At 43.4% G+C, this 18,508-nt stretch overlaps 3 protein-coding genes and 1 long non-coding RNA gene across 19 annotated transcripts in view; 2 read left to right on the forward strand and 2 right to left on the reverse strand.

The window, feature by feature from the left end:
- Positions 1–4,436: 4,436 nt before the first annotated feature.
- LOC115616528 (nucleoside diphosphate kinase-like) lies at positions 4,437–8,390 on the forward strand. Its single transcript, XM_030505875.1, has 5 exons — positions 4,437–4,538; positions 5,207–5,339; positions 5,865–5,966; positions 6,696–6,808; positions 7,160–8,390. The coding sequence occupies exons 2-5, from the start codon at positions 5,211–5,213 to the stop codon at positions 7,275–7,277; spliced, it is 462 nt and encodes a 153-aa protein (XP_030361735.1). The 5' UTR covers positions 4,437–4,538; positions 5,207–5,210; the 3' UTR covers positions 7,278–8,390.
- LOC115616529 lies at positions 4,859–8,796 on the reverse strand. Its single transcript, XR_003994312.1, has 2 exons — positions 8,717–8,796; positions 4,859–5,270 (listed from the first exon to the last, which is right to left on the reverse strand). It is a non-coding gene; the product is annotated as an uncharacterized LOC115616529 (long non-coding RNA).
- Positions 8,797–9,208: 412 nt separating this feature from the next.
- LOC115616527 (nucleoside diphosphate kinase) lies at positions 9,209–12,621 on the forward strand. 2 transcript variants are annotated; one of them, XM_030505873.1, is made up of 5 exons: positions 9,209–9,745; positions 10,039–10,171; positions 10,743–10,844; positions 11,861–11,973; positions 12,383–12,621. In XM_030505873.1, the coding sequence occupies exons 1-5, from the start codon at positions 9,333–9,335 to the stop codon at positions 12,498–12,500; spliced, it is 879 nt and encodes a 292-aa protein (XP_030361733.1). In that variant the 5' UTR covers positions 9,209–9,332; the 3' UTR covers positions 12,501–12,621. The 2 variants fall into 2 exon arrangements, with proteins under 2 accessions (XP_030361733.1, XP_030361734.1); XM_030505874.1 differs by having other exon boundaries at positions 9,627–9,750.
- An 830-nt stretch (positions 12,622–13,451) lies between these two features.
- The window catches only part of MBTD1 (mbt domain containing 1), a 36,324-nt gene continuing 31,267 nt past the window's right edge, over positions 13,452–18,508 (reverse strand). For all 15 annotated transcript variants that reach the window (XM_030505879.1, XM_030505876.1, XM_030505886.1 and 12 more), the window contains one exon: positions 13,452–17,427. In XM_030505879.1, the coding sequence (XP_030361739.1) occupies positions 17,309–17,427 (119 nt within the window). In that variant the 3' untranslated portion in view covers positions 13,452–17,308. The remainder of the gene's footprint in view (positions 17,428–18,508) is intronic.

Here is an 18,508-nt window from a genome sequence, read left to right on the forward strand (position 1 = left end):
GGGTTGCTGTGCTGGCTCATCTGACAGCAAAAGGACCCTTTATTTCTGATAAGGCCTCCAGATAATACCAGGAATCCTGTTTTATTAGCAATAACACAACTTAGAAAGCATCTTGCAGTTACTGAGAGATTGGTTTTCCAGGGATTTGGGATAGAGAATTGCATTCTGGATCATGTGCTTTGTCATGGGAATGGTGTGAGCAATTCTAGACATCCATAGTAAAATTGAAAACACCGTCTGAGATTGAAAAGCTTCAGCGCTGCTTCACATCCCTTATTGTTATCGTATCATTTAGGAAAAGGAAAGACCTTTAGGATCATTGATCATCCAACTGTTAACCCGGCACTAAACCATGTCCCTCAGTGCCACATCTGCACGTCTTTAAACACCTCCAGGGATGGTGACTCCAGCACTTCCCTGGGCAGCCTGGTCCAGTGCTTGGCAGCCCTTTCTGTGAAGACATTTTTCCCAATATCCAATCTAAACCTCCCCTGGCACAACCTTTAGGACACAATTCCTAATTGGGGAAATCACTATTTTTCATTAAGTAGAAGTGTTTTGTGTACAGGGGAGTTAAGGAACCTGGTGGCAGCATTGAATAAAGCAATGAGTGTTACAAAAAATGCCAAAGCCTGAGAAGTGGTGGAACTTGGAGGTGATTGTGTTGTTTTCCACTGGAGAGCAGTAGAGGTTTGCACTGTTTGCTCTCACTCGGACTGATTCTAAGACAGTAGCTGTACTTTAAACGCATGTACTGTGTTGTCTTCTTATGCACTAAGGTAGTGGATCTGCAGGAATAATGAGGAAGAAGAGTTCAGCCCCATATATTGGATTTCTTGGGGGTTCTGTTTAGACATCATTCTCCCAAGCTAATGTTTAACATAGTGCAGCCAAGGCGCAGGAAGTTAAAGTACACATATATTTGTAAGCATGGCAAAAGGAAAGAAAAGCTGATTGCCTTTTAATTATTACATCATTTTAGCTAAAAAATAAGTTTAAAAAGACACAATGTGTGCTTTCCTACACCCATCTCAAGTGCAATTTTCATTTAAATTACTGGAAATGATCCCTACAAAAAGATGATTTTTTTTTTCCTATTTCTCTTTAGCAGTTTTACACTGAGAAAAACCGCAGCTTCTCTGTGTTTGCCTGCTGCCTACCTCCAGATTAGAGTCTTTACTTGCTGCAGGAGTGTTGAGGGAAGCTTCCTTCAGAATTCCTCTCTCCTTTCAGGTCATACATCGTTTCCCTTTGCCGCAGTTGTTTGTATTGTGGAGGACACCGAGCACCTTTGGGGTGGGGGTTATTGACTTGTGTTTTTTTACCTGAGCATGAATAAATCCTGTAGGAAGCCTGCAAAGAGCCAGAATCCCAGAGGTGGCTCAGTTCTGCTCCCAGGGCAAGGTTGCCACCCCATAGCTAATTGCAGTGGACTTTTAACCTTGAGCTCACTATGTTATTCATGTGGAATACCCCATAATGTGAGGACAGCTCTAAGCAGCTGCAGATTACTGTGGGGATACAAACACCAATCATCTTGAATTGCAGCAGAGATCCTTTTCTCTATATAGAGTTTTATAGTTATTGCCATCACACTGGGCAAATTGCACAAATGCATCAGCTCAGAAGATGTCTGTTCTGACAGATGGCAGAAATGGGTCAAGGTGTCTGCCAACAGCCTGTAAGGGACGGGGTCTCTGAGGATATGCTATTTTTATCCTGTTTCTATTAGCAAAATGGATAGATGTGGTTTTCTTTCACAGCTGGAGCAAGTCTGTCATGGAGCAGGCAGGCTGTTGCCATTAGAGTTGCAATCAGAGTGACGAGTACAAGTAGAAAAGAGCCATTTGTGCTCGTGTTTTATTTCTAGTCAGATGAAGGGGTTCTAACATGGATAAATGAAGTATTTAAAAAGATGAACAACAGAAAAATTACCTGGGAGCCAAGTTTAAGTGGTGTAAAAATATATCTTATTAACAGTCTTTCCACTGCGATCATGCTTTATGATGTGCACCTCACAGTCACTGTGAGACCAGAAACTCGGGGAGGGACTAAAAATAGGACAAGTTACAGAATGATATCCTAGTTGCTTTCCAGGAGATTAAGGGACCTTGATGATGACCTGTCAAGTTAGTAAACTAATCAAGCATATGAAACAGCACAAAGAAACCTGATACTATTGGCTTTGTAGCTTGAAAGCAGTGGGTGCTGTGGTAACTACTGGAGTAAAATGCCATTTACACTCTTGGGGAAAGAACTGCCTTAAAAAAGAAATTAGTTTTCTGGATAACAGGAAAAGTTATATTCCTTATCCTTAGAAATAACAGTTTGTTTGAAAGTAAATTGATTTGCAATTTACCAGGGAAGGAAACTACCCCTTGGATCAGTATGGGGTGAGAAGAGCTTCCCTGGGACCTTACCCAGAGGAAGAAATCTTTGTAAAAGCTTACTTCTGTGGTGCTTTATATCTTAAAGCACAACAGAAATCAAGCTCAAAGCAGATAAATTATAGCAATGCTGAGCTAAATGAAGAGCATTACAGTCACAAGCAGCAAAACACATCAGACTTATGAGCGTGGTTATGAGGAGCAAGCAGCGCACAGCACAAACCGAGTCCCAGTGAGAACTCCCTAAATACTGTGAGTGGTACAGACAGGGGCTGTGAGCTGAGATCAGCCACAGCAGCAGAGCCAGCAGCTGTGTCTGAATTCTCCTGGCCTTTGGAGACATTCAGTCTTTTGCCTCAGGCCTGTTTTGAAAATCTCTACTGATTTTAAGTAACATGTAAATGCCTTCAGCTCCATCATTATACTTATTTCACCCACTGAACACTTTGGAGGTCTTTACTTTCTTTCACCATGGTCTGTTTTTAGGAAGTTACTTGTCTAGACTGTCTCCTCCTTTGCATTTTAGTTAAACATGTAATTTTCAATGTAATTTAGTGATTTTGTTAGAATTTTCAACCAGCAAAAAAGCTGCTCATTTATACACTTAACACTACCAAGGAAACACTCTTCTGTGGTGTTTCGTGTGCTGTACAATGCACGACATGCTCTGCTAATCGTGGGTTAATCTCAAAAGTGCCAAAGATGACCCTTATTTAACAAGGTTAAAAGACTTGGCAAAGATCACAGAGCAGACCTATGGGAAAGCTGCAAACAGTGCTTGCCCACCTTCTGGCAGGTCCTAAGCTATAATCGTTAAATGCCATAGTTTTACCAAGGCTGTAAATAGATGTTCTATTGCTGCTTTTAAGTGATTATTTTTCTAAACATCCTGTTTCTAGAGACCTTTTTATTTTTTCCTATTTTTAAAGATTATTTTGCCGTAGTGAGGATTACAGCATTAGTGTTTGGTTTAGTAGTGTGAAATAGCTTAAATAAATGGGTATTGATACAACAGAATATAGTGGGGTTGACGATATCCAGAAAGAACTCAGAAATTCCAAGTCCAAAATAACTTCGGGGGGACTTGCTAGAATGTACAATGCTGAGGGTTTTTTTCACAATGATATGGGGGCTTTAAACATCTTTCATTGAATCAGAGACCATAGAAAAATAAGTACATTAGAGCATGATCATACATACAGAAAAAAAAAGACCTCCAAATACTAGTAAACAGGATGTTTGAATAGATGCTATGTCAGATCCAGATTCTCCCACCAGAAGTACAAGTAAGACATGGATGTGTAAGGGATTGAGGCGAAGAGAAGGGACCCCAAGTGAGGAAATCCACCCTATCAAAAAGCTGAACTTATCCCTGGTAAGTCCTGCCCGGAGGGAAGTGAAATCCATATTATCTTCCTTTCAAGAAGAGCCATGGAGCAGGTCCCAAGGAATTCATCCCATTTGAAGAAACAAACCCAGGAGAAGCCCAGATTTCCTCACAGCAGCACACGCTGCGAATGCAAGAACTGGGGGGTCCAGATATTTTATGCTGTGATCTCTCCAAAGGCAGTCAAATGCTCAGGGCAAAATGATTAAGTGGTAAATTGCAGAAGGGCCTTTTTGACTCGGCGAGCTAATAGCGTATAACCAGATAAAACCCCAAACCAACCGAACAAGAGAACCAACCACAAGCCAAACCCAATTGCCTTCGTTAAACAGGACACTTGAGGAAAGCAGAGCGGAATGATAATGAGGGTTTTATTAAAATAACTGTAAGTGCCTTTTGTTAAAGAATGAGATCCAGCAGCTAACACTGTAACGCCTGACAAAGGCCTCTGCCGGGCACCCGCGCCTTTAGTACGCGGCGGAGGGGCTCGGGCAGCCGGCAGTGTACACCGAGGCGGACGATTCGAGCCTCCCGGTGCGCAGGGCGGGTGTGGAGCACGGTCAGGCCCGAGGCACCCGGAGCGGCTCCGCAGCGGAAGCCCCGGCGCGGCGGGGGCTGGAGCGGCGGCACCCGCAGGGCCCGGCCTGGCGCCCCCGGCAGGCGGGAGGCCGCGCTGTCACCATGGCAACCATAGGGGCGGCTCAGGGCTAAGCCGGTAGCGGCGGCAGCGCCGGGCCCGCAGAGCCAGCCGGGGCCCGCTGCAGGTGAGACGGGCGGCGGGGCGCGGTGGTGCGGGGGGAAGAGGGGCGGCGGGGTTCGGCCGGGCCCGGGAACCACCCGCCCCGGCTCCGCAGGGCACAGGCGCGGCGGGATGGGCTTGCCGCGGGCAGCGCTTGCCTGCGGCCGGTGACTGACCGCCTCCCCTGCGGCCCCTCGGGAGGGCTTCCCTGTGCCTTAGCACACACGGGTGGGGGTACCTACACGGGGTGTACCTACACACACATACCTAATACATCCCTACCTACAGACACACGTACAAACGCACTTGCCGCAAAACCGTGTTCAAAACCGACCAACCGGTCACTTTACAGATCAAAGTTATACATATGCATTTATTCAACCTCCTTTGCCTGAAATCGCAGGTGGCAGCCTCCCGGGCGGCACTTGGAGCTGTATCTGTGCCAGTCGTTAGCATACATTCTGTTTTAATAGCTGCTGTTTGCAGGCTTGGCACACTGTCATCGTTTTAAACTTACTTGTGAAAACCTGTGTACAGTGAGTGACCATCAAACCGGTGCAGATCCCGGGGTTACTGACCTTCAGATGCAGCCGATGTAGTTATAATGAGAGCTGATGTTACACACGACACAGGACTGTGACTGTACTTGCCTTCTGGTCCTGGAATAACGCCTTTTATTCCCTTCCTCATTAGGACGATGGCTTCTATCACCGAGCGCACCTTCATCGCCATCAAGCCTGATGGGGTCCAGCGGGGTCTGGTGGGAGAGATCATCAAGCGGTTTGAACAGAAAGGCTTCAAACTGGTGGCCATGAAATTAATACACGTAAGCTTTCCTGCATTTGTACACCTCCTCTGCATACAAACTGCACCCTTAAACCAGAGCAGCATGCTGTAGTGACAGATGTAGTCTTCAGAACAATTAAACCTGAAATTTTGAGAAGTCTTTGAATGTTTCTGGAACAGTTCCAATTCCCAGCTCTGGCTAAATGCTTTAGACGTGCTAAGCACGCTAATTTTAGTAACTTGATGTCCTTAGACGGAAGAGAATATTCTTTTAGGGGCATCCTATACCTAATAAATATCTCTGAATATGTGCAACAACTACCAGCTCACATCAGCGGTCTGTGTTGGCAAAACACTCTTTTCTAAGTTGAGCTGTGGTTGAAGCAAACTGTTCAAATCCATAGTGACCAAAAAGCACTTCTAGGAAGATGCCAGAAATGCTGAATTTTCAAGTGCATGCAAGTTTCAGGATTAGCCTTGCTCTGTGGTTAATCTGTGTGATTTTAGCATGCTCTCAAGTTCTGACAGTAAGCTTTTTTTGATGGTTGGTTGGTTTTTAATGCAGGCCTCTGAAGAACTTCTGAGGGAACACTACATTGACCTGAAGGACCGGCCGTTCTACGATGGTCTGGTGCAGTACATGCACTCCGGCCCTGTGGTAGCCATGGTGAGTTCTTGAGAATGAAGCTCAGCTAAGAAAAATATACTGTTTAATTGTTGTACCTGCAGTAATATTGTCTTACTTACAGAATTCTAATTTATTTCTTTTTAAAGGACTTCAAAACCTCCACTGAAATACTGTCATTGGGAAGATGGGCTGTTAACTCCTTTAATCCTTTTTCATAAGCTTTCTCTCCTTTGGGTCAGTATGTTGAGTAGGAGGGAAAGGGTAAAGGCGAGACCAAAGTGGGGACACTGAGAGACAGTAAACCCGCACAAAACCCCCACTGTGAAATGCCATGTACTAAGCAAGCTGGAAAACAATGTTGGAATAGTTTTACTGTACTCCTAAGCTACAGCAACTTTGAAAATCTCTTTCTGTCTGACTTTATCAGAAGGGGTTTTCTTTTTTCCTCCTTGATAATGTATTTGTAACACAGTTAAGCTGGAGATCTAGACCTTCAGCGCGCAGCATTGTGAGGTCATTTACCATACTGAGATTTAAAATCATTCTCTTCCCACCCTCAGTGGGAAAAGATATTGTGCAGGAGGGGAGAACTTCAGCAGACACTTCAAGCAGCTGACAGAAAAATCAAAGATAAAATATGTCTTGTTATTACAAATATTCACATGGTGATCTGTGCTGTGATGGACAGCATTGTGTAATTGGGGAGGGTTTGATTAACTCTTCATCTACTGCTAAGGTTTAATAATCTCAATTGATATTTTCTTTAAGGTTTGGGAAGGTCTTAATGTGATTAAGACAGGAAGAGTGATGCTGGGGGAAACTAATCCATTTGATTCAAAGCCTGGCACTATTCGTGGTGACCTCTGTGTTCAGGTTGGAAGGTATGTTTTGCAATGACTGACATTATCTAAAGACAATATATGTCCAGTGGTATGTCATGACATATGTCATGATATATGTAGGAACTGTGCTCCATCCTTCTCTATCTTATGGAAGGAGCTCCTGTTCCCTCTGCCCATGTACTGTTATTATCTAAAGATGGAAATTGAATTCTGGTCTTCCCTGTTGACAAAAGTGATGAGCAAAGCTGGGGCTGCATACTCCGTCCTTACTACTACTTTACACTTACTTAAAACTTCTCTCTACAATGGACACCACTTCAAAAAAAGAAGCTTGCTTTGTTTTGCATTTGAGGATTATATTACTTTTATACCCACCTTTTCTTTTTCTAGGAACATCATTCATGGAAGTGATTCTGTCGAAAGTGCTGAGACAGAGATCAACTTATGGTTTGCTCCTGAGGAACTGGTTGATTACCAAAGCTGTGCTCATGAATGGATCTATGAGTAAAACTGAGCCTGTTCCTTACAATATCCTCACTGCCTGTGAGGAGCTGCCAGCCTGTAGCTACTGCAGAGCTCTTCATATAAACCGGTAGAACCCTGCCACAGAAACCTGCGAGACCGCTTGGTCATGAATATTAAATATAGCCAGTGTTTGCTGCTGCTTTGGTTAAAAGGCTGCCAGGTTAGATAAAGATGGAATTATACTTTGGAAAAGCTGCTTCTGGGGGGTGAGAGATGGGAGATTAAAACACAGAGCATATAATACATGTATTTTCCCAAAATACCCTGTAGTTAAAGGGAGTATTTTGGTAAATAGAAAAAAAATTGGTAATAATTTATGGGATAAATAAATAAATGGCTCAGTGTCAAAGGTTAATGTTGTTAAAATGTTAGAGGACAACTAGTAATATATGGATAACATGCCCAAATGTTGCAGATTGAACTTGATATCAAGTGAAGTGGATCCCCGTGCCCAGTACACTGCAGAAGAAAGGGTATTTATTTCTCTCTGCAGTGTGCTGTGCCCAAACGCAGAGCAGCACGTTGAGTAAAATGAGAACTTTCCTCTGGATTGACACCCTTTTAACTGGCTTTGGTTCCCTCACATGGGATTTATTTAGCATTTTAGGGAAGGATTAATAGGCCAGGCTTCCTAAATGCCCTTTTATGTGAAAAGAAGATTAATGTGAGGATGGATGAAGGAGATCTACCTTCAAGCACTTTACTGTAGCAGTCCTCTGGCAACAGCATCGTGGTTTGCTTTCCTGACTGAACAGCCGATAACTGAGCTATGTTCTTGTTTGTGCTCTTAGTTGGAACTACAAAGCTGCTTTTGGATAAGGTATTTCAGAAGTGACTTTAGAATTACTTTTTGTAATTTATCCAGTCATGTAAAGAAATAGAGTTGTAATAATGCTGAATATCTTGCAGTAGAGGTATCTGCTCCTTCCTATCAGAGAACATGATCAGCCTCTGGCAGAACTTTTCACAACAAATACTCACTAGTTGTACTGGATAAGGAAAAAGAAATGTGTTGGGGTCAACATGATGTATTTATTTACCTGAACATTGTATTCATTAAAAGCAAGAGTTTCATTAAATCAGTTGTTCAAACGCCTACATTTTTTTCCTACAGTGAGTTGTTTCAAATACTAAACTGTGTAATGAATGTTGATTTCAATGCTTATGGTACCTGATGAAGATACCTAGCTCCTGAAAAGAGATGGTACATAATAAAACAACATTTGCTGTTTCTTATGTGAAATAAAAGGAAATTTTCATTATACTGTCTTAGATCTAATCAGTGAGTATAAGGAGAGGGAACAATTCCCTGACTACCAAACTGTAGGTGAGGTTATAGCTTCTCTTCTGAAAATATTCAGTGTTATGGAAGATAAATAATTAAGTTAAAGGCTGTTGGGGAAAAGGGAAGCTGAGACAAACCTGTGCAAGAGATGAGTAGTCTCCAGTTCCGCTTTTGCTCGAAGGATTACTTGAGATTTCTTTTTCTTGATTTGCTTACTACAAAATAGAGAAATCTCTGTTACCTGGAGAGTATCAGAAAGCTGCTGATGAGTGTTTGTCACAGGTTGAGACTGAGAGGAGGAGGTCAGTGACCACACTCCTCATCTGCGATGCCCAGTGAGCGTGTCCAGTTTCACTAAGTGTAAGTAGCCTGCGACTGCACAAGTGCTGCACAGGGTATGGCACTAACGCTGCAGCGATGGCAAACGATTATAACCAGCTCAGGAAGAGAAAAGGTGTTTTGTAAATTAGTCAAAGGCCACGTAGTAAACGTAACAAAGAGTAATGCCACTTTTCCTCATTCTTGTTACCACACAGGGCCAGGGGCTGTGAAGTTTCACACCTGCATTTTGACACTTTGCAGCTTCATCTCCCCGCACCCCAACAAAATCACCGATAACTTGCCTGGCTTACAGATCCAGCACCACTTGTCTGTGAGAAACACCACTTCCAGCAGCTGCGAGGGACGCTGCTTCGGTCAGCAGGCCATGGGGATGCCTCTGAAAACAGCAAAGCAGGGGCCTGTTAGTGAAACATGATTAAGTGTAATCAAACATCCTCAATCTGCTCACTGCGGAAAGCACCGATGGCCCCATTGCCGCAACTGAAAACGAACCCCCTGTCAAGGCGACAGGTGCCGCTTGGCACACACGGCCCGGCCGGCTGCCAGGCAGGGGCTCGGCGGCAGCGGGAGCGCAGCGGCCGCCACCAGGCCCAGCACCGTCACCAGCGGCGGCTCAGCCCGGCCCCCGGCCCCGGTCTGGCGGGAGTGGGCGGGCGGGCGCCGAAGCGAGCCCCCAGCCCCGCCAGGCCCGCCCCCAAGCGCCGCAGGCCGGGCGGCTCCTCCTCTCCGCAGGGCGGGGGATCCGGCGAGCGCCCGCCGCCGCCTCCTCCTCTTCCTTCAGCGGCTGCGGGGTGGAAGGCGGCGGCTGCGGGAGCTCCAGAGAGGTGAGGTGAGGCGAGGGCCGGGCCCCCCCGCTGCAGTTCGCTCCGGGAGGGGAGGCCGACGGGGTGCGGGCCTCGCCAGCGGCGTGTGCCTTGAGGTGGACGGGCCTCTGCAGCGGCCTGCAGGCCTCGCCCCGGCGAGCAGCGGGAGCGGGGCCGGGCGGGCGGAGCGCGGCGGGGCCCGGGCGGGGGGTGGACGGGACGGGACACGGCGCGATCCCGGTGCCACGTGTGCGCGGGAGGGGCGGGCTCCGGGTCCCGCCGACCTTGAGGCCGATCGTCCCTGTGCCCCGCAGCGCGATGGCGGCCAACAACGAGCGAACCTTCATCGCCATCAAACCCGACGGCGTCCAGCGGGGGCTGGTGGGGGAGATTATCAAGCGGTTCGAGCAGAAGGGCTTCCGCCTGGTGGCCATGAAGCTTGTGCACGTAAGTCCCTTGCGCCGGCCCCGAGCGCTGCCCCTCGGCTGCCTGAGCCGGCACTTCCATGTACACGCACGTGTATCCTCCTGTGCGGCTCCTCCTGCATCAGAACGGGAATCTGAGGCTGGGGTTGCCCAGCAGCTGGAATCACGGGCTCACCCGTCAGGCCAAGCTGTGGATCAAGCACAAACGTTTGATACCTGCCGTTTCCTAAGCAAATTGTGCTCAAATGGCTTAATGCTGCCTAATTGAGAGCGCTGAAATGACCTTGAGTGAAAAAGGTTGTGTTAGGTAATGACATCCAGAGATCCAGTTGTGCGTATTGCTGAGGATTGCTGTAATGCAAATAGTTTGGCACCGCACAGCACTGACACTGCTGCAAAAAAGATGGTGCTTTGTGCCCTCCTCTAATTTACATTAGGAACTTCCATTGAAACCCATAATAGCATTGCAGCAGCTGCTGATCATGTTAATGGCTGATGAATCCCTGATGAATCCGAAACTACTGATGCTGTAGTTTCGCAGCAGTGATACCTTTTGTGGCACGATTAGTAACATTACATCTTCTCTTTTAAAGGCCTCTGAAGACCTTCTGAAGCAACATTACATTGACCTGAAAGACCGACCATTCTACCCTGGTTTGGTTAAATACATGAACTCTGGACCTGTTGTGGCCATGGTAAGTGGCTGCATTTTACTTGAGGGCTACATTCTTGAATACATTTGTCTTGGTCTGCAAATTTAAAATACTCAGAGATACTGTTGCAGAAACACTTTTTCACACTACCTGTTCTGATAGTGGCAAAAGAAAAACAAAGTGAAGGCAATCAAGTAAGAAGTTACTACGTATTAACAAAGTGTGCATGTATAAAGCATGTATTAAAATGCTTAGCATGTATTAAGCAAAATTCCTGGAAGCCAATGTTCTGCACCAAAGAATCTTCTGTTTTGGGCGAAAAAGGGTCAGGGATCTCCCCTAGAAACCCATTTTTGTGTCATTCTGTTTTGCACTGCCCCCGAAACAATATAATTGCCCTAGTAGCATCTCTCCAGTTCTGACTGTAGCTGATGAGGAGTGCCTGCAGATCGTCAGGCTGTCCTTATCCTGGCCAACAGAAGGGTTTTGAAGTTGGCCTTGTACATCGGTTAACTCTGAGGCGTGGTGAAGCATCTCCATTGCTGGAGTGATAGTGGTGATAGTCCTTTTCACAATCACTTTCAGTCCGTGTCTGTTTTCCTTAGTCATTTTTACAGGCCTAAGAGAGAATCCTAGAATCCAGTTCCAACCCCCTGCCACGGGCAGGGACACCTTCCACTAGAGCAGGTTGCTCCAAGCACCTGTGTCCAACCTGGCCTTGAACACTGCCAGGGATGGGGCAGCCACAGCTTCTCTGGGCACCCTGTGCCAGCGCCTCAGCACCCTCACAGGGAAGAGCTTCTGCCTAAGAGCTCATCTCAATCTCCCCTCTTGTCATATTAAAGCCATTCCCCTTGTCCTGTCCCTACAGGCCCTTGTGAAAAAGTCCCTGTCCTGCTTTCTTGTCAGCCCCTTTAGGTACTGAAAGGAGTCTAGGCTAGATTAATTTTCTTGGTAGTGGAGCCCTCGTTTCTTTGCAAAGTGTGTTATGAGCAAAGATTAATCTTTGGTATTTTGTATAAGCATGGCTAAATAGGATTTGTTTGTTTTTATTTAAGGTATGGGAAGGACTCAATGTGGTTAAAACTGGGAGAGTGATGCTTGGGGAAACAAACCCTGCAGACTCCAAGCCTGGTACCATCCGTGGTGACTTCTGCATTCAAGTAGGAAGGTTTGTGCTCAGTTTGTTACCAATACAGATCAAAAACTCCATAGTGGTAGTCTTTGACTCTAGAAAGTCAAGACTGTTGGTAGCTATCCTAGACTGATGGTGTTCTATTTGCAGGTCACAGTCCATAACTGCTACTTAAGGAAATGGCTTGGCACAAAACTGATTTGTTTTGAACTGCCTCTCCTCATCAGAGCGTTGTGTAAGATCAGTTGGTGGCAGCGGCTGTTGTAGTGCAGTAGCTGTAGTCACCCTGCCAGGCTGCAGTAGCTCTTACAGAGGGGGTGTCTGAGCACTGTACCTGCAATAGCAGCCTTGCAGCTCTAGATGCTTCATGTTTTGGCTTAAGGGGAACTTCTTAGGTTGAAGAAGTGTGTTTTTACATGAACAACATGTTTCTCTCCGTCCACAGAAACATCATTCACGGCAGTGACTCCGTGGAAAGCGCGCAGAAGGAGATCAACCTGTGGTTCAAGCCTGCTGAGCTCGTTGACTTCAAGTCTTGTGCACATGACTGGATCTACGAGTGAATCGAGTTGCCACAGTGAATTGTGCCTTCTAAATGCATCATCTCATTCCAGCTACTACCTGGGAGCAACCACGGTTATCTTAGTTGTTTTCAGCACTGTCAAATAAATTCATATGAAGTAATCTGTTGTGGTGCATTCACTGTAAAACAGATAGACGGCTGGGTTCAGGTATTCACCTAAGTCATTCGCCTCGGTTGCTCAGTATTTTCCTCTTGTAGAGCGATTAGTTAACACCAACTACCACAGGCATATCAGTAAAAAGCCAGTGACTTTTGTTGACTGCAAAGCAACAAAAGTTGCTTTGAAGGCCACTGAAATACGTTAGTCACAAAGCCAGCTTGAAGTAGGAGGGCTGAAGGGATGCTTAAGCTATTCCCACCACAGCAGAACTGAACTAGAAGAAAAATGACAAGATTTCCCTCCCTACACAACTATTAATACCAACTGTGAAACAGGAGCCCAAGCACAAAGCTTGCTCGCTATTAAATGCTTATCTAAAGCCACAGTCACAGTAGAAACCCTACCTTGTGGGTGATATTTGTGCTTGGAGTAACTTGGTTACTTACAGCAGTCACAGCTGGTTTTTTTAATCTGCATTCTCTTAGGCAAGAAAGAGAATTAATCCCAGACTGGTTTGGGTTGGAAGAGACCTTAAAACTCATCCAGTTCCAACCCCCTGCCATGGGCAGGGACACCTTCCACTAGAGCAGGTTGCTCCAAGCCCCTGTGTCCAACCTGGCCTTGAACACTGCCAGGGATGGGGCAGCCACAGCTTCTCTGGGCACCCTGTGCCAGCGCCTCAGCACCCTCACAGGGAAGAGCTTCTGCCTAAGAGCTCATCTCAATCTCTCCTCTGGCAGGTTAAAGCCACTAAAGAAAGCAAGCTGGAACGTGGTTATGTACGTGCCAAGGGGTGCATTCTGTAACAAAGCAAATCACTATTCAGCAAAAGACTTTTTATCATTTTTATTTTGTGTAAAAAAGGCAAATTTAGTGAATTATTTTCATCTTGTACACAAAGTTATAATTTTAATGCTTTTCACATCCATGCTGAAAATCTGCAGTCTCATAAAAATGAAAGGAACATTAATTTCTCCAAAAGCATTTTTTTTCACTTAGTTATGTACATCGCATGAGAAAGCTTTAAATACTCTCTCATTGACCACACAAATTACCAAGAAAATAAAAGATTAAATTTGTACAGATATTGATCTATATATCAAATACATACAGAAATGATGTAAAAACCCCATTTAATCTTGATTCCCGCCCCCAACGTTTTCCCAGGGGCCAAAGCTGATGCCTTTTTCTGGTATAAATGGCTGTGGCTTTTTGTTTTAAATATGAAAAGTAAAAGGAAGAAAAATTCAGTTTAAATCACAGTTTTTTTAAAATCCCTTCCCAATAAAGGATTGTTACCAAATATATTAGCACCATCGTACAAATATTGACGGGAGAGGGTATTCACATCACATAAAAACAACAATAAAAAAAACCAAACAAACACTGAAACCCGTGTTAGTATCCGTAGAACAAGGAATCGGTAACTGCTTTAGCTTTCCTCAGATGCAGCAAGGAAAAGGTTAAAAGACCTGTATTTAAAATAACATAAACCCCAAAGATCAGCAGAAGGATTCTGAGCAGTAAGAGAAGGGTAGCCGCAAAGTAAGGTACAACTCGCGCTACCGTACGGGTATGAAGACCAGCTATGCCAAATCCTGAAATTAGTTTGACCCCATTGAAGATTTCAGATGTCCAACACTTCGCTGCTCTTCTAGCCAAGTGACATGGCTTAAAGTGAAGATAAAAACACCAAGAGCCATGTTACTAACTACAGTGAAGCCTACTCTATGGGTACCACAGCCGGCAGCCCGCTCCTTGAAGAGACCACTCTAAATACCCAGCATAATTTTGCTTGGGTTCTCCTTAATCTTCTCCTAAGTGACTTCAATTGGTTCCTTACATGGTTTGCTTCGGACAGATTTCCTCTGTACTTGACAATTAAGGTACATTTGGAATTCAGAAACACAAGAGAGATTTCACTCAACTCACACTGAAGCTACACATGTATCCAAAATTGCATCAACTCACATCCTTTAGTGTTTAGTGAATAAAATACCTATTTTTCAAGAACATTATAAAGACTGAGAGACTTCAAATCTGACTCTTACATTTCTCCATCACAGGAAGTGTGTTCAATGTAAGCACTAGTTTTCCCTCTTGACACTTGAAGACTGTAACTTAGAAGTCAGGTACCAGCCTGGGCAATACACAGAAGCCCAAGGTTTAGAGACTTGGCAATATACCTTATTAGCAGCCTGAGCTTCCACATAATAAAACACAAATGAATGCAACAGTTTTTCTACTGAAGCCAGAAGATGAGAGAAGAAAGCAAGATTGCGCCAACCTTGGTCCAGCTGACTGGGACAATCTGCAAGTTGCTGCATTAAAAACAATAAAGATCAATAGTGATGTACTTACCAAACCAAATCAATGCTTGCAGAGCTGGATTGTAAAGTAGGTTAAAATTGAGAACACAGGGGGGAAAAAAAGTTAGTCAAGGCTCAAAGTGTCATTGCAATGGTCTCTAATCCTACTCTTCCAATCCAGGCTGTTCAAAAGAAAAGCTGTGGATGGGTCAGAAGCTGAGAGAATGTATTTGAAGTCTACCAAGCCGGACAAAGTCCTTTTTATGGCTATTTTAGAGCGCTAAAATGCTTTTACCATCTGAAGTTACAGATACTTATCACCGGATAACCAGATTCTGTCAATATAAGAAGCTGTTGGTAAAAAGGGGTCATTATTTAAGAAATGTTACCAGTAAGGGAGAAAAGAATTCCAGACATTCCTACGCTATACAGGACAGTTTTACTTCCAGTAGTAAATACAAAACTTTACATAATTAACCCCTCTTGCATAGAATGAGGTAAACCTGTGCATATCACCAATACTATGTACCCAAAATTAGAGCAATATTTTAGAAAATAATCAAATTGCTGGTTTTCAACTTTCTATGCACTTGTTCTTTTAAGCTTAAACAACAATATACAAAAATGGTCTCCTGGGGCTCTGTGGGTTCATATCCTTAAAGCATTTCTTAGGCTGTAGGAACACAGATGTTAATCATTTCAATTAGTTTCTCTTTTAAGCCCTAATTTACAGTCAAGAGTCAGATGATCATTGTACTGCTCTGAAAGGGGACCTGCGAAGACCCAGAAGCACTTGTAGAACATACGCAGTTAATTCCTGAGAGTTTAGTTAATGAACCTTACTGGTAAAAGCTAAAGCTCTTGATGCACGTTTTCCCAGTCACAGCTCTGCAGGGCTGATGAACCATTTCATTAATCAACACCATGAATGACATCAGTTACAAAAACGTACAAAGGTTAAAAAAACATGGAAGGATGGAATCTGAACTAAGAGCTCACGCTAAAATACTCTGTATTATACTGGTAGTTGTTCTCACCCTTTCACATTGCCTTTATAAAATCTGGACAGTTAAGCAGGTGGGGCTAATGGGATACTAGAAGTGAGACTCAAGGATTCCAGGCAATGAGCAAATCCAGTTTAGGAATTACGTACTAGACAGTATGTGATTTACATACTGTTCTCAAGTCTCACCTTCCCTATTACGCTATTGCAGCAAGAAAGGAATATTGCAGGCTGTGCAGAACGGAACTCTTTTTCATCCAGAATGTATGGCTCCTTTTAGCTCACCCGAAACCACGTGGAACATCAGTTTTGAATGTTCACAAATAAATATTTAAGATGGTAAGGAAACAGCTAGGTTATTCTGAATAGGGAAAAAAAAATCATCAGCAGGAATAGTCAGAAGTTCCTTCCCACGACCAAGGGAGGCCTGAGCTACTCTTTGTCTAAGTTACTTCTTTAGTCTAAACTTATAGCTAAAAATAATCTTCCAAATAAGGGGATTTGCTGAAGTTCCAGTTTGGCATAGGGCTCTGTAAACATTTGCTGGAGCATTCCAAGTCTACAGACATTCATGTACAGAGAAGAGCTTCATAGTCCCAATCCAATGACCACTGCGGTCACTGGAGACAAGGCTACTGATATTGATGGGCACTGAATCAGACCCTAAGGAACTTAAAAACACAAAAATCTTAGATATATTAAAAAAAAAAGTATTTTAAACTAAATAAAAACCTCTTGAAAAGTTAAAATCTTCCTCAGGCGATGGCTCCGTTGCAATTGGGGCTACTCACTGAGTAGAACTTTACAGGTCTATCTTCCACATACAATTTATGCCTCTAAATTAGGGCTTAAATGTCTTATTTTCACAATAAAAAAAAAAACCAAAATAAACCAAAAAAAGAGGTGTGACCAGTGCAGTTCACAAGAGTCTAAAAGTCTCCCCAACTTGTACCAAAAAGGTTCATTTGTTATGACAGTTCCTTTGTATTTGCAACTATAGCTTCCTCCAACCGCTTCCCACAATCATGCTAATTAAACTTTAATCTTACCAAAAAATTAGAATTTCAGTTCTTGTTAACAATGCACAATAAATCTGAACTTGAAAATATTACAAAATTCTTTCAAAAGCTTCAAATACAACACAAAAGTGTCCGTTTTTTTGTTTTTTTAATAAATTGAAAAATCTTTTTCACTAAAATAGTTTCCCCGCCCTTCCAAAAAAGTTCTGAACTGAGTCTAACTCATCTACAGTTAGCAAAGTGCCCCAGGTACAGTCACCTGAACTGCACCCTCGAAGTGGGAGCAAAATCAGTCAGTCTTGGAGAAAGGCTCTTTTCCTGTCACCAGTTTTCTGCCCCTCACTTCTCTGAGCTGCCTCATGGTTCCTGTTTGATGTAGTAACTGGCAGATCCGTTGCTTTCCTGATCAGACGCTCCTTGAAGGAAGCTGTATTCTTCCCCGTCTAGTAACTCCTCCTTCAGTTGCAATGAAGTCACTAAAAATTAAAGATGAACATGAAAGATCTATAAAATTCAAAGCAAGTACAGTTTCCCCTTAATTTTACTTAATATTATTTAAATTGGGGACAGATCCCAGATTTCCCATTTTCTTATACTCTGCATTCTTCTTTTCACACTCAGTACCCCACAGAAAGCAGATGCTTTCTGACCATAAATTAAACATTAAGTTATGCTCTATTAACATATTTGAACAAACTACATACAGTAATATATTCTGTACAGGGTTTTCCGCAGAATTTAGTATTTTAAAACGCTGGTTGAAGTATAGGAATAATGACCGTTGCTCAGAACAACACTTATTTTACTGTTTACCTCCTATTTAGTCTTTATACAAGTAAAAATAAGACTAACTGTTGGCCATAAACAATCTAAACTCACATTACTTAGCCCAATTATTGTCAATGGTCTATGTGAGACAAGAAAACACATTGACAGAGATTTCTCAATACATCATTAACATTTTAAGATCCCAGAAGGTAAGTTTCATTCAAGCAAAACATCTTTTTTTTGTAGTTTTAATCTTCTCCTCTTCTTTCTTTTGTACAAATAAAATAGAAATGAGATCTAAGACATAAAAAAAGATGTTATGAATAGCAATGTCATAATCACTTTTCCAGTTTCATTAATGAATAGTGACAATTACCAAAATATGAGCACAATGAAAAAAACACTCAAAACAAAACATGTTACATCTTTCTTTAAAGGTGCAGTACCCACATTAAAGGGTTGGTTATAAACAAATAATGGTTCTCTGACTGAATGAATGAGAAGAGTATTAAAGCTTCTGAATACACAGTTTATATGCATTATCAATGTATCTGGAAATGCAGAAATATGCAGTGAGGGGAAAAAAACCCGATCCATAACCTACTAGTTAGTTACTAGCTAGTTCCTACTAGTAGCCCTGCAATAACTTGCAAGCCATTTGATTATTCTTTTACTATTTTTCTGTCATCTTCCTTGTCAAAACAAACTCGTGTGCTAAAGAAAAATAAAACATTCAGAATATCAAAAAGTTGCAGCATGCTGCAGGCGCTCCTCAGATCTTTCTTTAAT

The sequence above is a fragment of the Strigops habroptila genome, chromosome 14, assembly GCF_004027225.2.
Source record: "Strigops habroptila isolate Jane chromosome 14, bStrHab1.2.pri, whole genome shotgun sequence".
Classification (NCBI taxonomy): domain Eukaryota; kingdom Metazoa; phylum Chordata; class Aves; order Psittaciformes; family Psittacidae; genus Strigops; species Strigops habroptila.